General features: G+C 42.7%; 1 protein-coding gene across 1 annotated transcript in view; it reads left to right on the forward strand.

The window, feature by feature from the left end:
• Positions 1–15,388, forward strand: part of CLYBL (citrate lyase beta like) — a 174,519-nt gene extending 159,131 nt beyond the window's left edge. The window contains exon 8 of the mRNA XM_019523832.1: positions 14,824–15,388. Within this exon, the coding sequence (XP_019379377.1) occupies positions 14,824–14,919 (96 nt within the window). The 3' untranslated portion in view covers positions 14,920–15,388. The remainder of the gene's footprint in view (positions 1–14,823) is intronic.
• The last annotated feature ends 504 nt before the right edge of the window (positions 15,389–15,892 follow it).

Here is a 15,892-nt window from a genome sequence, read left to right on the forward strand (position 1 = left end):
GCTTGTGTTCCAAAAGCTAGTGCTAGGCTGCAGCTTTGTCAGGTTTAAGCTCTGGTAATCGGAGCATTTGCTGTCATTTATGTAAATAGCTAATGCATATTCGTCATAGGTTCAAATTAGTGAGTTCAGTGATTTGCATGAAACTGGGTTTGTTTGTCTGGGGGGGTTGGGGAGGGGCAGGTTGGGGGAGGGAGGTTTGCTATGTTCAGCTCCTAACAGGTACAAATTAGGTATCTAAAGTCAATTAACATAGAACATTAGGATTTTTAGGGCATTATTTTCTTAAAAATCCTGCCAATGCACCATGGAAGAAATAATAAGAAAAATGCCAATTGTTAAACATATAGTCATTGTTATTAAATAAAATATCATTTGGAGGAGAGAATAAAAAGGTGTTCTGTAGCACAGTTGGTAGATGTTCTCTGATGGAAAGAAAGGTGTAATGGTAAATTCTGAATCTCATTTATGCAGTGGGAAGAGATATATTAATTAAATTACTCCCAATTAATGCGGATTTCCACCCTGGCCTGACCAATCCTGCAGACAGTTATGTCAGCTCTTGAGGACAAAAGATTCTTCATCTGCTTAGCAGTTTAGACTTGTAGAAGCTTACAAGAAGGTCAAGAACTTGTGCAAATTATTTCCTTGCCACCCTCTCCAGCAGGGACTCTGTAGATTCTAATCCTTCTTCCTCATCACTGACACCCTGGAGCTGATACACAAGCAGAGAGGAGAAATAGGATGATTCCGTGAAGATTACTGTAATAATAAGTTGGCTTATGAGTGTGGAGAAGGGGGAAACACAGAAGGAAGCACTCTTGTGCTGAAGGAGACCTATCCTCTGCTGGTCTCTTTGCTGGAGTGGTAGCACTGTGCAGAAACTAGCCCTTGAAGTAAGTGGCAGGTGACCCCTTTAAGGTCCTGAACTGCATACTAGTACTCCTCGCATACTTCTAGTCATGCACAAGGTCTCTCTAGTGTCATTCTCAGCCTCCAAGCTGTGAGCCTGTGGGCTGCATCGTCTAGAGAGGGTGCAATGCAAGCACTATGCAATTTGTTTCTGAGGAAGCTTCCCCCTCTGGATACCCCATTGCAGTGTGTAGTCATGGAGTCAGGCTTAGCTCTTTATAGACATGCTGCAGCACATAATAAGACCAAAGTCTGACCTGCATTAAGCAAACCACAGAAGCAACTCTGTACCTCTCACGTATGTGCTTTTGAAACATGTACAAATGTAATGGTGCTCATGAGTCCTATTTCCATGTCCAGAATAGGGTCTAAAAAATAATAATAATGTTGAGGCCAGATGGCCTACTTGGACATTACTGAGAGAACTGAAAAGAACACTATACAGCCAAAATATTGTGTCAGTTAACTTAAGTGGCAGCAATCCCACTGTCTTTCCATTTCACTCTGTGTTAGCTGGGGTTTTGCTGGAATTAGGAAACCTTTTTTGCTAAAGCTCTGTCAACCGGAAATAATATTTTTGTCAAGATTCTCTGTTTAGTTGTATTCTGAGGGATCTGAGAAAAATACAGCATACAAAAATAGAAATGTTTCCATTCTGGTCAGCCGAATCAGCCCACTCTTATTATTTCCCTTTCTCACTTTGTATATTAATTCTAACTGCCCATTGAATATTAAATGTCCTCTGTATTAAATGTCTTCTGTATGTCCTGCAGTCATGAATTTCCATCTAGAATTTTGGAGGGTATATTTAATAACTTTAATTTACATTTAATAAATCTAATAATTCAAACAGAACCGGCCTATTTGGCTTCACTGGAGGGCTGTTTCCAAAACAACAGTGTAGCGAGACAGTGCTGAGGCAGTCTTTCCCTCTCAAGCCTTTGTGTCTGCTCCAAGGGGGAGGCAGGAAAGATGCCCTTCAACCCTAGTTAAGGTAGGCTCCTGGCATCTACCAGCACCACAGGGTCAGCACATCATCTAATCCTTCTCAGGTCTAATGGGGGTGCATTGAACCATTGTAGCAACAATGGAAATGCTTTCACAATTTCCCTCTGGCAGATGCGATGTAGGGAAGTCTCTTAAGAAAACTGGAAAGACTTTCAGAGGCATGTTTGTCACAGAAGTCTCTCCCAGTCTGCCCCTTAGTTCAGGTGGGGAGGGCTTTAGTTAAAGCAGCTCCGAGAACCACTCTAATTAGGGGGGGCAGCAGAAATGCATCTCCAAGCTAGAACTCAGGATGATTTCTGCAAAGCGCTCTGAGTTGCAGCGTTACCCCAGACCAAACAGACATTCACTGTTGGCTCCAGTGGGAGGGGAATCTCCCTGGGGGCTGGGAGCCTGCAGCCGGGTTCCCATAGTAATGGCCAGGGCTCTCTGCCTGTGCTCACTGTTGTCAGAATGGGAGGGGGAAAGGCAGCGGAGGGAGCTCATTCTTGGGGCTCCCCACATGGTGCTGAAAGGTGGGGTGGGTGAATAGGAGTCCCATTATACCCACCCCACCCTCCACGGGGGCTGAAAAAACCCAGACTGAATTCCCTCTGCTCCCTTTCTCCCTCCCATTCTGAAAACAGCAACAGACTCCACAGACAGAGTTACAAAAGATGCTACATTTTGAAACTTCTTTATCTGATACCTCATGCAATGGGGGGGGGGGTCAGATTTTCACCCAATTGACCATTTTTTAAGCTGTCTGCAGCCATGCATTTGTTTGGTCATGGCTATAAACTGCCTTCTTTAGCCAGATCAGGTAAAAAATGTCAAATTGTCTGCACCTAATGTGCTACCACATCTCCTGTATCAGCATCCCCATGCTTAAAAATGGTGGTGGGTGCACTTGAACTAAAGCTTGTTCAAGGAGCTTTAGTTCAATCAAGTGCCCCCACCACCATTTTAAAGCACACGGCTGCTGATACATGAGATGCAGGAGACTGCTGGAGGGTGGCAGTTGCCACACTCGAGCAGACTTGATTGATCAAGTCTGTGCCAGTGCACTGAAATTCCAGCATGCCAGAGCAGCCTCCACACTCATGTAAAAGTGCCCCATGTGACTATCCTGCTGCCAATCTGAGGGTGTCGATACACGTGCTCCGAGGGTGGGGGAGCTCTAATTAAAGAGCCCTCAGCATCACATGCATTCAGTGTCCCGTGCTTCAAAATGGTGGGGGGGGGGCTTTAAGTAAAGTTTGTTTAACGAGCTTTAGTTAAAGCACCCCCACCACCATTTTGAAGCTTGAGAAGTTGAATACATGAGATGCTAAGTGTGCCTTAATTAAAGTGGTTACTGAGAGCAGCTCTAATTGAAGTGTCCCCCTCCCCGAAACACACACATATACCCTGGAGCACATGTAAAGGTGCCTTTAGGCAGTAAATATGACTTCCAATGTTCCCTCTCCAGAAAATAGACCTCAGAAAATAGACCTCAGCTTTCTTCCTCAGGAAAGTCATTCGTTTATCGTCAGGAGACCCCCCTTTTAAGCATAAACTTAGTTCTATTCTTGAGGAAATCTGGTGCCTATTCCCTTTCCTAATATACGTGGAAAAAGCCTTCCTTTGGGAGCTTTGTTCAGTTTGCTGGGTGTCATAATGAATTGGGGGAAGGAAATGAATAGCAGTTTTATCCCCCCAACTTCTGGTCAAAATATACATAGCTTCAGTGGCAAGCTCATTGGGATGAGGAGCTAATAAAAGTAATCATACAGTGCAAGGGATATTGTCTATAAGAAAAAAGAGTTTTATGCAAACATCATGGAGATAGAGGAGAAAGGGGGCAGACTAGTCTTATTGTACAGAAGGTTATTATTCTGAGGAAAGTGTATCTTTGTATAGCATTTCAGCATGACAGTATTGTGCATTTATCAGCAGAGTGGCATGAGAAACACAACCTGCTACAGGAGTCTGTTCCTTTTGCTTTTCCAAATGACAGGTACCTGTCTATTACTTCCACTATGTTGGTTTCAGGTCACCATAACTGTTCACCAGATTCTTTCAGGAAAGTGGTTCTGATGGCAGAGGTTTTTCAACAGATTCACACTTTAATCCCATTCCTAACCAGATTCAGGGCCAAGTGCTTCCTTTTAGATTTCAGATATCCTGCCATGTCATATAACTTTCCTCCCACTGGAAGGCCCTAACAAAGGCTGATGGTCATGGTACTGATTCCTCTGAACTGGCTCAAGTCGGTTCAGCAGATAGATCTGGTGATGGTCTTGTAAGATTCTTTTTATCCCTTTGCTGATTATCTTACTCAGCAAGATTGAGCAATGCTAAGTTCACAGTAAGGACCCGTGCAGGTGTTGAACGTCTCTAGCATGAAGGTCCTGATCATCCTGTATATACATGAGTGGGCATGTGTACACATGCATGCACGCACACACACACACTCTACATAACACTTCTTTTGCTTTCTTTTGTATGTGTTGTTTCCTGTGATTCAGGGCAACGGATTGTGTTTGACAAAAGTAGGCCAAAAGCTTAATTTAGATTTACTACTGGTTTTAGCCTACCCCCTTCAATATTCTATGGTGATTGAAGCCTTGAGTTGAGGGCCAAGAGAGATCCAATAGAAGAGGGTTAACAGGGGCATCACATATGGGGACTATAAGCAAGAACACATCTATTGATCTATGGCCAAGGCAACAAATACTGGAAGATACAGTTTCTCAGGAAATGAGTTCCTAAAACACAATTTAGAGTTTTAATGGTTGTAGCTGAATAGGAAGCAGTACAAGCATTGAAGCTTGGGCATAATAGTCTTGCCCTGGTTTAGGAAAGCAGGCTGCCACATTCATAAACCTCCCACTGGGTGCGTCTACACGTGCACCTGACTGTGCAGTTGATACTGTGCAATCTTTTAGTATTTGCTTTAGCAAGTACTAAATGATTGCCCAGTAACCACCATTACTGTACAGTCCCAGCAGCTCATTGCTACTGTGCAGTAGTGTCAGTGTCATGGTCTGTGCATGCCGACACTACGTCACCATAGCTCATCACTACAGCAACATAGCATCTTCTGTAGATGCGCTCACTGAGTACATTACAGTAATCCAAAGCAGTGGTCACAAAAGCATGGGTGATTATGGCAGGATCAAATGAGATGAAACAAAACTACTAGCCAATAAAGCCACTAGCTGTTTGAGGTCTTGAAGTACCTCTTTATTAGACATCTCTTAAAGTGTGAACAAACACCCCAGTCACAACTGCAAGTATTCTGAAACAGTACTCTGGATTAGTTTCTATAATTTGCACTTTTCATTCAGGCATCAGTAGCTGCCCAAGGTTGGTACTAGCTATAAGTTGTCTGCATACTGACTGTCTTGCCCAAAATGTTCACTAATTTACCTACTAATACATGTTGAACATATATTGTATGAGAGGAATTAGGGGGAAGCAATTTTATAATATCACCTTATAGGATCTGAAAAAAAAAAAGAATGGAAGAACTTCTGTCCAGCCTTCTCATACAGCATATATTCAAGTCAACAGGGCCTGATTGTGAGGGATATCAAAACATTGCTGATACATCTAAAAAATTAAAATAAACACTCCTCACTGAAGGAGACCACCAGGTCTTTATAATCCCCATATCCCACTTAGCCTGAAAATTTGATTGACAGAGATAAAGAAAACCAAAGGCTCCAGATTATATCAGCATTGCCCTATACTACCACCTCCGTAACCTCACCAAAAATGCAGTTTAGAGGCTGGAAATGGTTAACAAGATCAAAGTCCTGTATAGCATTTCATGAGGAAGAACTAATGAAGACTTCTTTGACAGAAGATGCACTTTATCATTCTCCTTTCAGCATTATCCCAACCAAAACCAGACCCCTTGCCTCCCTGCTTGATTTTATTTTCCAGAAAGAAAAGAGTTCCAACTCAAAGTTACTCATCAAATTTTTTCCAAGAGCTCCACAAGAAAAATTGATTGAAACTGAACCAGAGATGTTTGTCTTCTTTAAATATAGAAATACCTTCAACAGAATGGCATTCCATCCTGAACCTTTTTGTAGTCTAGATTTACCAAGCCGCTTATCACCCAGAAAAATTTTATAGGATAAAACTGATGTCATGGTAGAGAAGAAAATGTTCACCTACCGAAAGCCACAGTGTAAAGTGAAAGCTTTCTATGATGAAATATTGTAATGTAATACACCAAGCTAGGAGAAGTCATAGATACACTGGAGGGTAGGGCTAGGATTCAGAGAGACCTTGACAAATTGGAGGATTGGGCCCCAAAAAAATCATGAAGTTCAATAAAGACAAGTGTGAAGTCCTCCACTTAGAGCAGAACAATCCCATGCACCAGTACAGGCCAGGTACTGACTGGCTAGGCATCAGCTTTGCAGAAAAGCTGCTGGGGGTTCCAGTGGACAATAAGCTGAATATGAGTCAACAGTGTGACCTTATTGCCAAGAAGGCTAACAGCTTGCTGGGTTGCATTAGTAGGAGTGCTGCCAGCAGATTAAGGGAACTGATTATTCCTCTGTATTTGGTACTGGTGAGGCCACGTCTGGAGTACTGTCCAGTTTTGAGTCCCCCACTACAGAAAGGATGTGGACAAACTGGAGACAGTCCAGTAGTGGGCAGCGAAAATGGTTCAGGGGTTGGGGCACATGACTTCTGAGGAGAGGCTGAGGGAACTGGGCTTATTTATTTTGGAGAAGAGAAGAGTGAGAGAGGATTTAATAGAAGCCTTCAACACTTGTTCTTCAGCAATCCCTCACAGTTGAGGATGATTGTCTTCCATGACTGTCTTATCTGTGTGTCAGAAGATGGCTAATGAGGTCTATCTGGGATTGACAGACTCTATGCAGCCTTCAGGCCTGAAGGGTGGTTCCAAAGAGGAAGGAGCTAAGTTCAAAGAGGATGGATCTAGACTGGTCTCAGTGGTGGCAGATGACAGAACAAGGAGCAGTGGCCTCAAGTTGCAGCAAGGGAAGTTTAGGTTAAATACTAGGACTAACTGTCTCACAAGGAAAGTAGTAAAGCACTAGAACAGGTTACCCTGAGAAATTATGGAATCTCCATCCTTGGAGGTTTTTAAGACCCAGCTACACAGAGCCTTGCCTGGGATGATGTAGTTGGGGGTGGTCCTGCTTTGAGCAGGGGGTTGGACTCCATGACTTCCTGAGGTCCCTTCCATAGGTTCCTGACATCCCTTTTCTGTGATTCTGTAATACACCACAGTGGAGCTCTTTATACCATACCATACCATACCATACCATTTAGTTCTTTTGTCACAAGTCTAGGAAAGCTATGGGAATGATACATAGACACAGAATGCCCAGGAGCCACTGCTGCAGTGATCCAGAACCACAGCTGGTCATGGTATCCCACAGGCTATCAACAGAATGACCGACCAATTGTATGAGAGAGTCAAGGATCACTGTGGGTGATATCTTTTATTGCACCAACTGTGTGTCTTGGAACAAGTAAGGCAAGCTTTTGAATACATGGCATTTTTCATCCGGTGACCTTGCATTCTTTTTTCACGCAAGCCTTTCCTAATTTTATCATTTGTGTTCTCTGCAGAAAAGCAGTAATTTTTTTTCTGCTTTTTGAAAAATGCCTTTCCAGCTTTGTTGTCTCACTTTGCTGAGAGTTCTCTCCAGACACAGTCACTTTGTAGGACTGTTGGATAGAAAACAGAACACCCTGCTCAACACTGCCCACCTGACGTATACATTACCATAACATGTATAAAATACTTTTGCTATTTTGAGAGAACATAAGTTGGAAATTCATTGAGCCCAAGTGTGGACTAGGGCTGTACACTGTGCTACCCAGTGGCTTGGAGGCTGTGTGTGGAGGTCTAGTGGGCAAGAAAGCTGAGAGCAGCCAAGCAGCCTCACCATTACCCCCGTCAGAGCTCTGAGCCCCCTCTACATGTTATAGCTATTGCACAATTAACTGGTTAATTATGCAGTTACCATAAGACCAAATACATGTGCAAAGGAGCCATAAAAAGCTCCAACCAGTAATAAACTTAGACCTCAAAATTGTGTACTAACTTGGCAGCTGGTTGCTGTTGAGCTTTAGTCTGCATTTATAGTAGGGTATCCCCTATGTCTGGGAGCCCCATCAGCTCCCAGCTGTAGGGGTGCACCATTGCAGCTTGGAGCCCCATCAGCACCATGCCCAGTGTGAAACCCCTGGGCCTGAGGGATTGCAGCAGCCGTGATCTCTCAGCCTCAGGGGTGTATAAACCCCCCGGTGCTTGGAAGATCGCAGCAGTGGTGATCTCCCAGGCTCTGAAGTGCGTGAAACTCCTGGGTCTGAGGGATTGTGGCTGCTGCGATCCTCTAAACTCAGGGCTGCATGAAACCCCTGGGCTTGGAGGATCATGGCTGCTGTGATCCACCAGGCTCAGGGGTGTGTGGGGTAACTCCGTGGCTGGGAGCCCCTCAATGTGTGGCATGGCAGGAGGTGTGATTATGTGGATCGCATATTAGATCCCATTGGGCCTTTCCCTTCGTGTGTTGACGGGGCCTGAGGGATAGCTAGCCATGTTAGCCTGAAGTCACACAGAAGGCAAGGTGGAAGTGTACCTTATTGGCTACCTGAATCAGAGATGCATACACTTTCATGAGCCACAGCTTATGCTTATGCATCTTTTCCAGTTAGTCTATAATGTGCACCTCTACCTTGCCTTCTGTCATGCTCTGTTATAGAACTAATTGCAGAGGAAACACGAGTTTTTTTCCCAACTGTCAACTAGGAATAAACCCCAACCACTCGCTGGGAAGTGCTGCCTTATGTTTTTTGCCTCTCTGATGTTTCCCAGAGTCTGATTATCACATATAACACGTAAATTTGTAACCAATTACATTTCTCCTACTTCAGGTCACCGGACTTCTCAATTACTCTGACTCCTGCAATTAAATACTCTGGCAACTTGCAGAATCTTTTTTTTTGTAATGAGGAGATCATGATGCTTTCATAGGGACAACATTTTACAAGCATTCTTATATGATCTTGGCAAAAAGGACAGGATTCTTTCATGTTTCTTCTTTCTCTCTCCCCTTCCCTCACCCTGCCCCCTCTCTCCAATTCAAGTATGTTGACAGCTAATTTACTGAAGTATTAGGCACTATCTGCTTTCAACAAATTGTATTAAATATCACTCATGCTTAAAGAATAACATCAAATCTCCAGTAAGTGAGTCTTGGATAATCAGAAAAGCCTGGTAGCTGGCTTCTTGTTTTTCTATGACTGGGAAAACTGAACAAAAAAGAGATGGAGTGGAAGGAAGATATGGAAGGGAGCAAGTCTGAGCACCTAACAGGATAAGGCTCTCAATCAGCCTAGTGCTTGAATGAACAGTTTAGTATGATGTTTTGTAATGGGCAAAACAGCAGCACAATACCAGCCTATGCTGACCCAGACACAGGTTTTGATGGTAGGATCAGGAATAGGAAATTAGCTAGTTTGGAATCCTTGGTCAGTCCTATCAGCATCAAGATTCTTGCTCTTTTAGACGCACCCCCTAATAAGCTTTTGGACAGGTCAAGAGAACTCCATTTCACAAGTCTCCTCTCTCACTGTCCTGGGTGAGCCAGTGAAATAGGGATGTCAGCAGATCTACCACATGGTATATATACGTAGCAAATGGGAAGTGATGTATTAGGCACATATTTCATGCAGCAGCAGAATAGCCACAACTGGGACATACCGTTTTCTCAGAAATAAAATACAGGTTTCCCTCACTTTATGCTGTAAGTGCGTTCCTGGAAAACGGCACATAACTCCAGTTCAGGTAAAGGGAACCCACTTTACAATGTAACAAATAGGGATACGTTCCAAGACCCCAGCTGTACTGACCTCTAAGCCCATTTCTACCACTTTTACAAGACAATTGTGGTACTCACCAACAGCACACAATACACACAAGCACAGGGTGGTGGTGACCATAATGGGGATGGCAACTACAGAAACACATATTGCAGACAATGAGCAATGAGCACAGATCCACACAGGACACTATATTTTGGTGCATGTCACTCTCACAATGCACTGCACAAAACAGCTGACTGCAGGCTTCTACCACACCGATTGCATAAGAGTGAATTTACCTTGCATATAATGAATTTTTGGTATAAAAAGGGTCATCGCATAAGAGCAAATTTACACATACAGAACCCACTTAAAGTGAGGGAAACATGTGGAGGTGAAGCCTTACCAGTCTTAACCAGTCCTTTCCACCAGCATCAGGGCTGGTAGACTTAACCAAGGAAAGAGAAACAATATAGTATATTTCCAGTGGAAAAATGAACAGGAAAAAGGGAAAAGCAACAGACTGGGACTAAGAAAGAATAGTAAAAACTACAGAAATTGCATATCTAGGATAGAAAAGCTGCAAGGCTTGTGAAAGCAAACAGAGTGTATCTGTTAGCTGCTCAGAAAGAGAAAATATATTTTCTTCTGAAGGAAGTAATGTCCCTTTTGCATGGGGCTAAACAGGAACTGCACCCAGTGTTGGCCCTTCCTAGGGCAAGGTTGTGGCTGGCGCTTAAAAAGGTGTGCTAGAGGAAGAAGAAAAGATCTCTTTATCCTCCTCCCTTTTTGATGGAGAGCTTGGTACAAGGGCCACTGCCATTTGCAGTCACTGCATTCCGAGCTCCTCCATTTAGGAGAAAAAAATCAAGCCCTCACTTTGGAAAGTTGCACCACATTCATCCATTGAGCTGTGTCAGGAATAAAGGTCTTCTGTTCACTCCCTGGTCAAGGCATTCAGAATGGCCAAGGTATACAGATGTGCATTTTGCATGTTGAGGACCTAATTTTCCTCCCAAATCAGTTTCTCCCTGGGAAGGGAAATAGGACTTGGATTTTTAGGAATGTGTGCACTGAATATGAAACAAGAGTCTGAAATCCCCAGCATGAGTCACTAAATTGCCTGGAGTTGTTGTGTCTAGAACTTGTATCTCATCCTCTGTCACAAGCATTCTTGAGTAATTGCTTGGACAGAAATAAATGCTGACTGCAAGACACTGGGTTCCAAGGCCCACCTGTCCGTCGGAAAGGGTGTGATTGTAATCTACAACTGTTGCTACTACAGTAGTCCCTAGTTCCTTCCATCCTATGACTGCACCCATGCCACACCAGTTGAATATCAGCCCCCTTACTTTGAAGGGTTTTGCTCCATAGGCCAACAGTTATGTTGGCTTTTCAATTGCTCTCCTGTTGCTGCCAATGCTAAGTTTCAGGTGCTCAGATGTAGACATCATTTAAATAGAGAGCAAGCTCAGCAGAGATACTTCAAGGGTTGCTTGAGCCCTAGGGAATTATCATGGGTTGGGAAAAAAGGAAGATCCTGTTGCAGGGCTGTGAAAAAGAGGGGGAAATGAAGGGGAGAAAGAGGGAAACTAGTGGGTGCTTCTGGGAGATAATGCAGAGAAAAGGAAAGGATTCCAGAAACCATTGAAGAGGAGAGCTTATATTCCAGAAGACACCTAAACAAAATCCCCAAACCTTAAAGGTTTGCCTGTCATTCACTCTAAGAAACATTTTGAAAGCTCTGTTATGCTAAAAAGTATAGATTTTTTTCACAAGAGACTAAGGGAAAACTGATTGACTTATACCGGCTCTATGGAGAGTGAGGAAACAAACAATGCAAGCTGTCTCAAGCCCAACCTGACACCAATCATTCTTTCAGTTCATGCTGAAAGTTTGTTTAAGATTAGTTCTCTTTTTCAGCAGCTTAACTACAAGAAAACTTAAGTACAGGCTAGAAATGTGAGATTATTAGGACTGCTTGCCAAAAAGAAAATTTAACCCTGGGACTAAATTAATCCCTAGCATAACTCCATTGAAGTAAATAATGTTTATAGAGAATCATATTTTCTTTATATTAATGTGAAGGGGGATGCAAAAAAAGGCAAATTTCACCTGGTGTAATTGGAAAGAAGAATGCAGGGACAAAATCACAATTACTGGTATTTTCTATCTGTTGAAACCTGGGGGCGGAAAGAGCTGCTGTGAATAGAATATTTTCAACGGTAGCAAAATTGGTTGCTTTTTTCTGGACTTTAGCTCAATACTGTAAATTAGCAGGAAGCAATTAAACCTCAGAGTGAATCAGCACAGAAGCCAACTACTTTTTAATGTTAAAGCACATATTTCCTCTTAATGTGTAAGTGGAATGCTAATCAATACCAATCAAAATTACCTATGCATGTGGGGAACACTACACCTTAAAACTGTCCTATTTTCACATGTGCACGTGCTGTTTTTCTTGTTTTTTCTCTTTAAACTTCCAGCCTGTTGTTTTAACAATAACAGATAATAAACAGGAGCACCATATATTAACATGCTATCTTCTGAAAGAGCATATAGTGTATGTCCACTTACCACTGTTATGATGCATCTGAATTAATCCTTGCAACACACATTGTTCCAAACTACTAATTAGCTGATTTTTATAGCAAAATAGATACATTTGTAAAGTGGACTTTATTTAACAAGAACAAAAAATGTTGTTCATTATTCAAGACCATAGAACTCAGTATTATTTTGAACAATGAGGTAAATAATAACATGAAGTCTTAAAACCTTTGCTTCATTTCTTCCAACGACTGGTAAGTTTAGCAAGTTATGATCATGTCAGCTTTTTCAAAATGCCTTATAGAACAAGTCTAATCTGCTGCCGTATTGTTAAAATAAGATTATTGTGACTATTATTTATTAATGTGACTATTATTATAGAGCTTATAGCAAGCTGAGTGCTTTAACAAGAAGACAAATGTGATACTGTTATCATCTACATATCAGCTTGATTTGAATTATGATGTCACTGCAGACACCCGTTCAGTCAACAAGACCTGTTTCCATGATACTGTAGTGATGTACAAGATTTGGAAACCAGAATAGAATACAATATCAGGGCTAATTATTTTAGAAATTGTTTGCGTAGCCACATTTCAAACAATAATAAATTATATTAATGACAATATAAGATTAAAATTTTGCTTAGTTATGCTAGAATTTGATTAGTATTCAACTAATAATACTTAAATCAAGCTAAATGTCAGAGATCACTGAAGCAATAGATTCCATAAACATTTTTTTAAATGGTAGATATATAATTTTACTTGCTGGATTCCTCAGTTTAATTGGTTTCAGTCCTTAACTAGATAACTAGAAAACAACAGTTTGTTTCATTTTTAGTTCCTCTCCCCACATGCATACAACACACAACCAAACAAGAATGTCTTTCCTCACCCTATGCCTTTGTTGCTGTTTCTTAGACACTCATTGTACTCCCTCTAAAATTAAACCATGATCTTATGTGTGTTTCAGTAGAGCTTCAAGTGGGTGCAGCAGTCCACCTGAAGGCACTTGACACAGTGGAGAAGTAGGGTCTTCATTTTCTCAGGGAAGGGACTGCATCCAAATGCCCAGCTCACTTTTGGCCACAGTAGATTTTTTTTAAGTAACCACAGTTCTTTATATCTATTTTAAAAATTGTTAAAAGGGCCCATGGTTCTTGTGGGAGGCAGGATTCCTGCAGTATCAGCTTTTGGCTATTTTGCTGCAAAGCATTTTAACTTCAAAATGCTATTTCTTCAACACAAGCTTTAGAGCTTACTGGTGGGTTTGATCAGATGAAAAGTAGAGTAAAGCATCCACAGTGCGGGTGGAGGTGGGCAGGTTTAGGCCTATTTAATGATGCAAGATGCTTTTTTTTTTAAATGTGGCTTGCAGCTAATTATCTTTGTATGACCACGTCTCATTAAGGCTCACTAAGCAGGTCAAAAAGCCTAAAAACCTCCACTACCTCTTGAATTTTTACTCTTCTGATACTTCATCCAAACTGGACATCAAGTAGTCTGTTTCAGTCTCCAATACTGTAGAATAACTGAATATTGTATGCCATACTTTGTTAGCACTATTGATTGGGGAACCTTAAAGCAACAATTATTTGCTTTTGCCAATTATGCCACAAATCCTCGTTGTGATCTTGGATTGAACCTACCAATGAAAACCAGAGCCTTTGAAAAGAAGAGTGATGACAGCAGTTCTGGACTGGCAGCATAGAGCCACCAGAATTCACCACAGCACCGTCATAGATGTAACTGAAAGAGATTTTTGAAACAGCCTAGTGTTCAACACATCTGCTTCTATTTTTTATCTATAGAATATAATGCTGCCTTTATGTGGTTGTAATTAGTTTTGTATTCTACTAATGGAAAGTGCAAAGTACTGCATCTGCACAAATGTAAATAATTTGGGCTAGTCTAGTACCACATGCACATTTAAATAGAAAGCAGCTAATATAGAGTGCCACTAAACATAGACTAATATTCTTAGCCATTCCAGCTTCTTGCTTTTATGTGATGATTTTAAGCTTATGATAAAGAGATAAGGATGGCCTTATCTTACCGTAAGTAGGAGCCTGATCCTGTCCAAGCTTCTATGGCCTTAGGAATTTCCATTACAGCTAGTATGGGTTGTTTCCCTTGTCAGTAGAGAGTTTCTGGACTAATCTGCACAGTACTCTGAAGCTTACCGTCCACTACCATGTGGATCATCATTTCCACCCTGGTCCATTTTTCAGACTGGGGGGCTAATAGACAGGCTCCATCCCACAGCGTCATGAAAGGTGGGGGCTTTATTCTCGTCTTGTGAGCACTGAACTCTCCTACCCTTTTCTATGTTTTTGTTTTCTTTTTCTTTCATTTTTCCTAAAATTCGCCTTTTAATGTTTAGTTTGGCTCTTGCCAGAGTGTACAAGAAGAATTGGTTTGATTCTTGTGGGATGGCATGTTTCTTGTTCTACAGATACAGAGCTATAAAAAACCGCACTCTTTAATATTCAAAGGTTCTTTCAGGAAGTTTATATTCTCTGTTTTCCAGGGCGCCTTTACTTTCCATGGGAGTATGATAGACATGCCATTACTGAAGCAGGCACAGAACATTGTTACGCTTGCCACAGCCATCAAGAAAAAATGATCTGTTAAATGAAGCTCTCCCCATGCAGTCACAGTAGCTATTTTAAAGAATGACTATAATACTTCGGGGGGAAAAATTAAATACATCAGACTTAAGCAGAAATCCATTTACATTTCACCGATCTGTCCTAATTTTCTCACCAGCCTTTCTAACTACCAAAACACCATGGATTTTTATGTAGGGCCAAGCCCGGGTCCTGGTGGCCAGCGGTGAAGTCAGAGTGTTGTGTGGCATCGCCGCCATCCCTGCCAAGGCAGTGGGATGACTTCACCAAAGGAGCAAAGCCAGGGCTGGGCTGGGAGGAAATCAGCCTTTTTTAGAAAGAGGTTGGAACAGAAAAACCAGGTCCGATGCTTTTGGCTGCTCCCGCCTTGGAGTCCAGGCTCTTTGCCTGCTTCTTCAAAGAGGTGAAATCGTTAGTAGGAAACAAATCACCCCCGGAATGTACCCGACCATTAAAAACCAATGCCCAACGCCAGGCTCCTGCCTCGTTTGTAAGCGGGGGCGATGCCGGGCCGCGCCTCGGGGGAGCGGGCCGGGCCGGGCCGGCGAGAAACTTGTAGCCAGCGGCGCACGCGGCCCGGCGGCGGATTTGCATCACATTGGAGATAGCGGCGCGGGTCAGCTGGGCCGCGCGGTTAACGGGCTTAGTGAAGCTGTTGTGAAGAGGTTAACCCGGCTTGTAGGAAGGGTAAATAAACATAACAACCGGGCATTGTTCCCTATTCAGCATGTACTCTTACAGGGGAGGCGAGGGGGTATTGAAGCCGCCGAGGATCAACTTGTGGTTGCCAGAGGACGCCAATGAAGTTGGGGACGCCAACAAGCGGAGATTTTGTTTCTGCTCCTCATTAAATCACTGGCCTTTGTGCGCGGCCCAGGCCCGGCGGCTCCTGAGGGGGCTGCAAACCCCGCGCCAACCTCTGCGTGACCCGCCCGGCAGCGGGGAGGGCGCTTCTGGCTGCTGAACTCG

This window comes from Gavialis gangeticus, unplaced genomic scaffold (genome assembly GCF_001723915.1).
Source record: "Gavialis gangeticus isolate Ggan-Ray unplaced genomic scaffold, GavGan_comp1, whole genome shotgun sequence".
In the NCBI taxonomy this organism is placed as follows: Eukaryota; Metazoa; Chordata; order Crocodylia; family Gavialidae; genus Gavialis; species Gavialis gangeticus.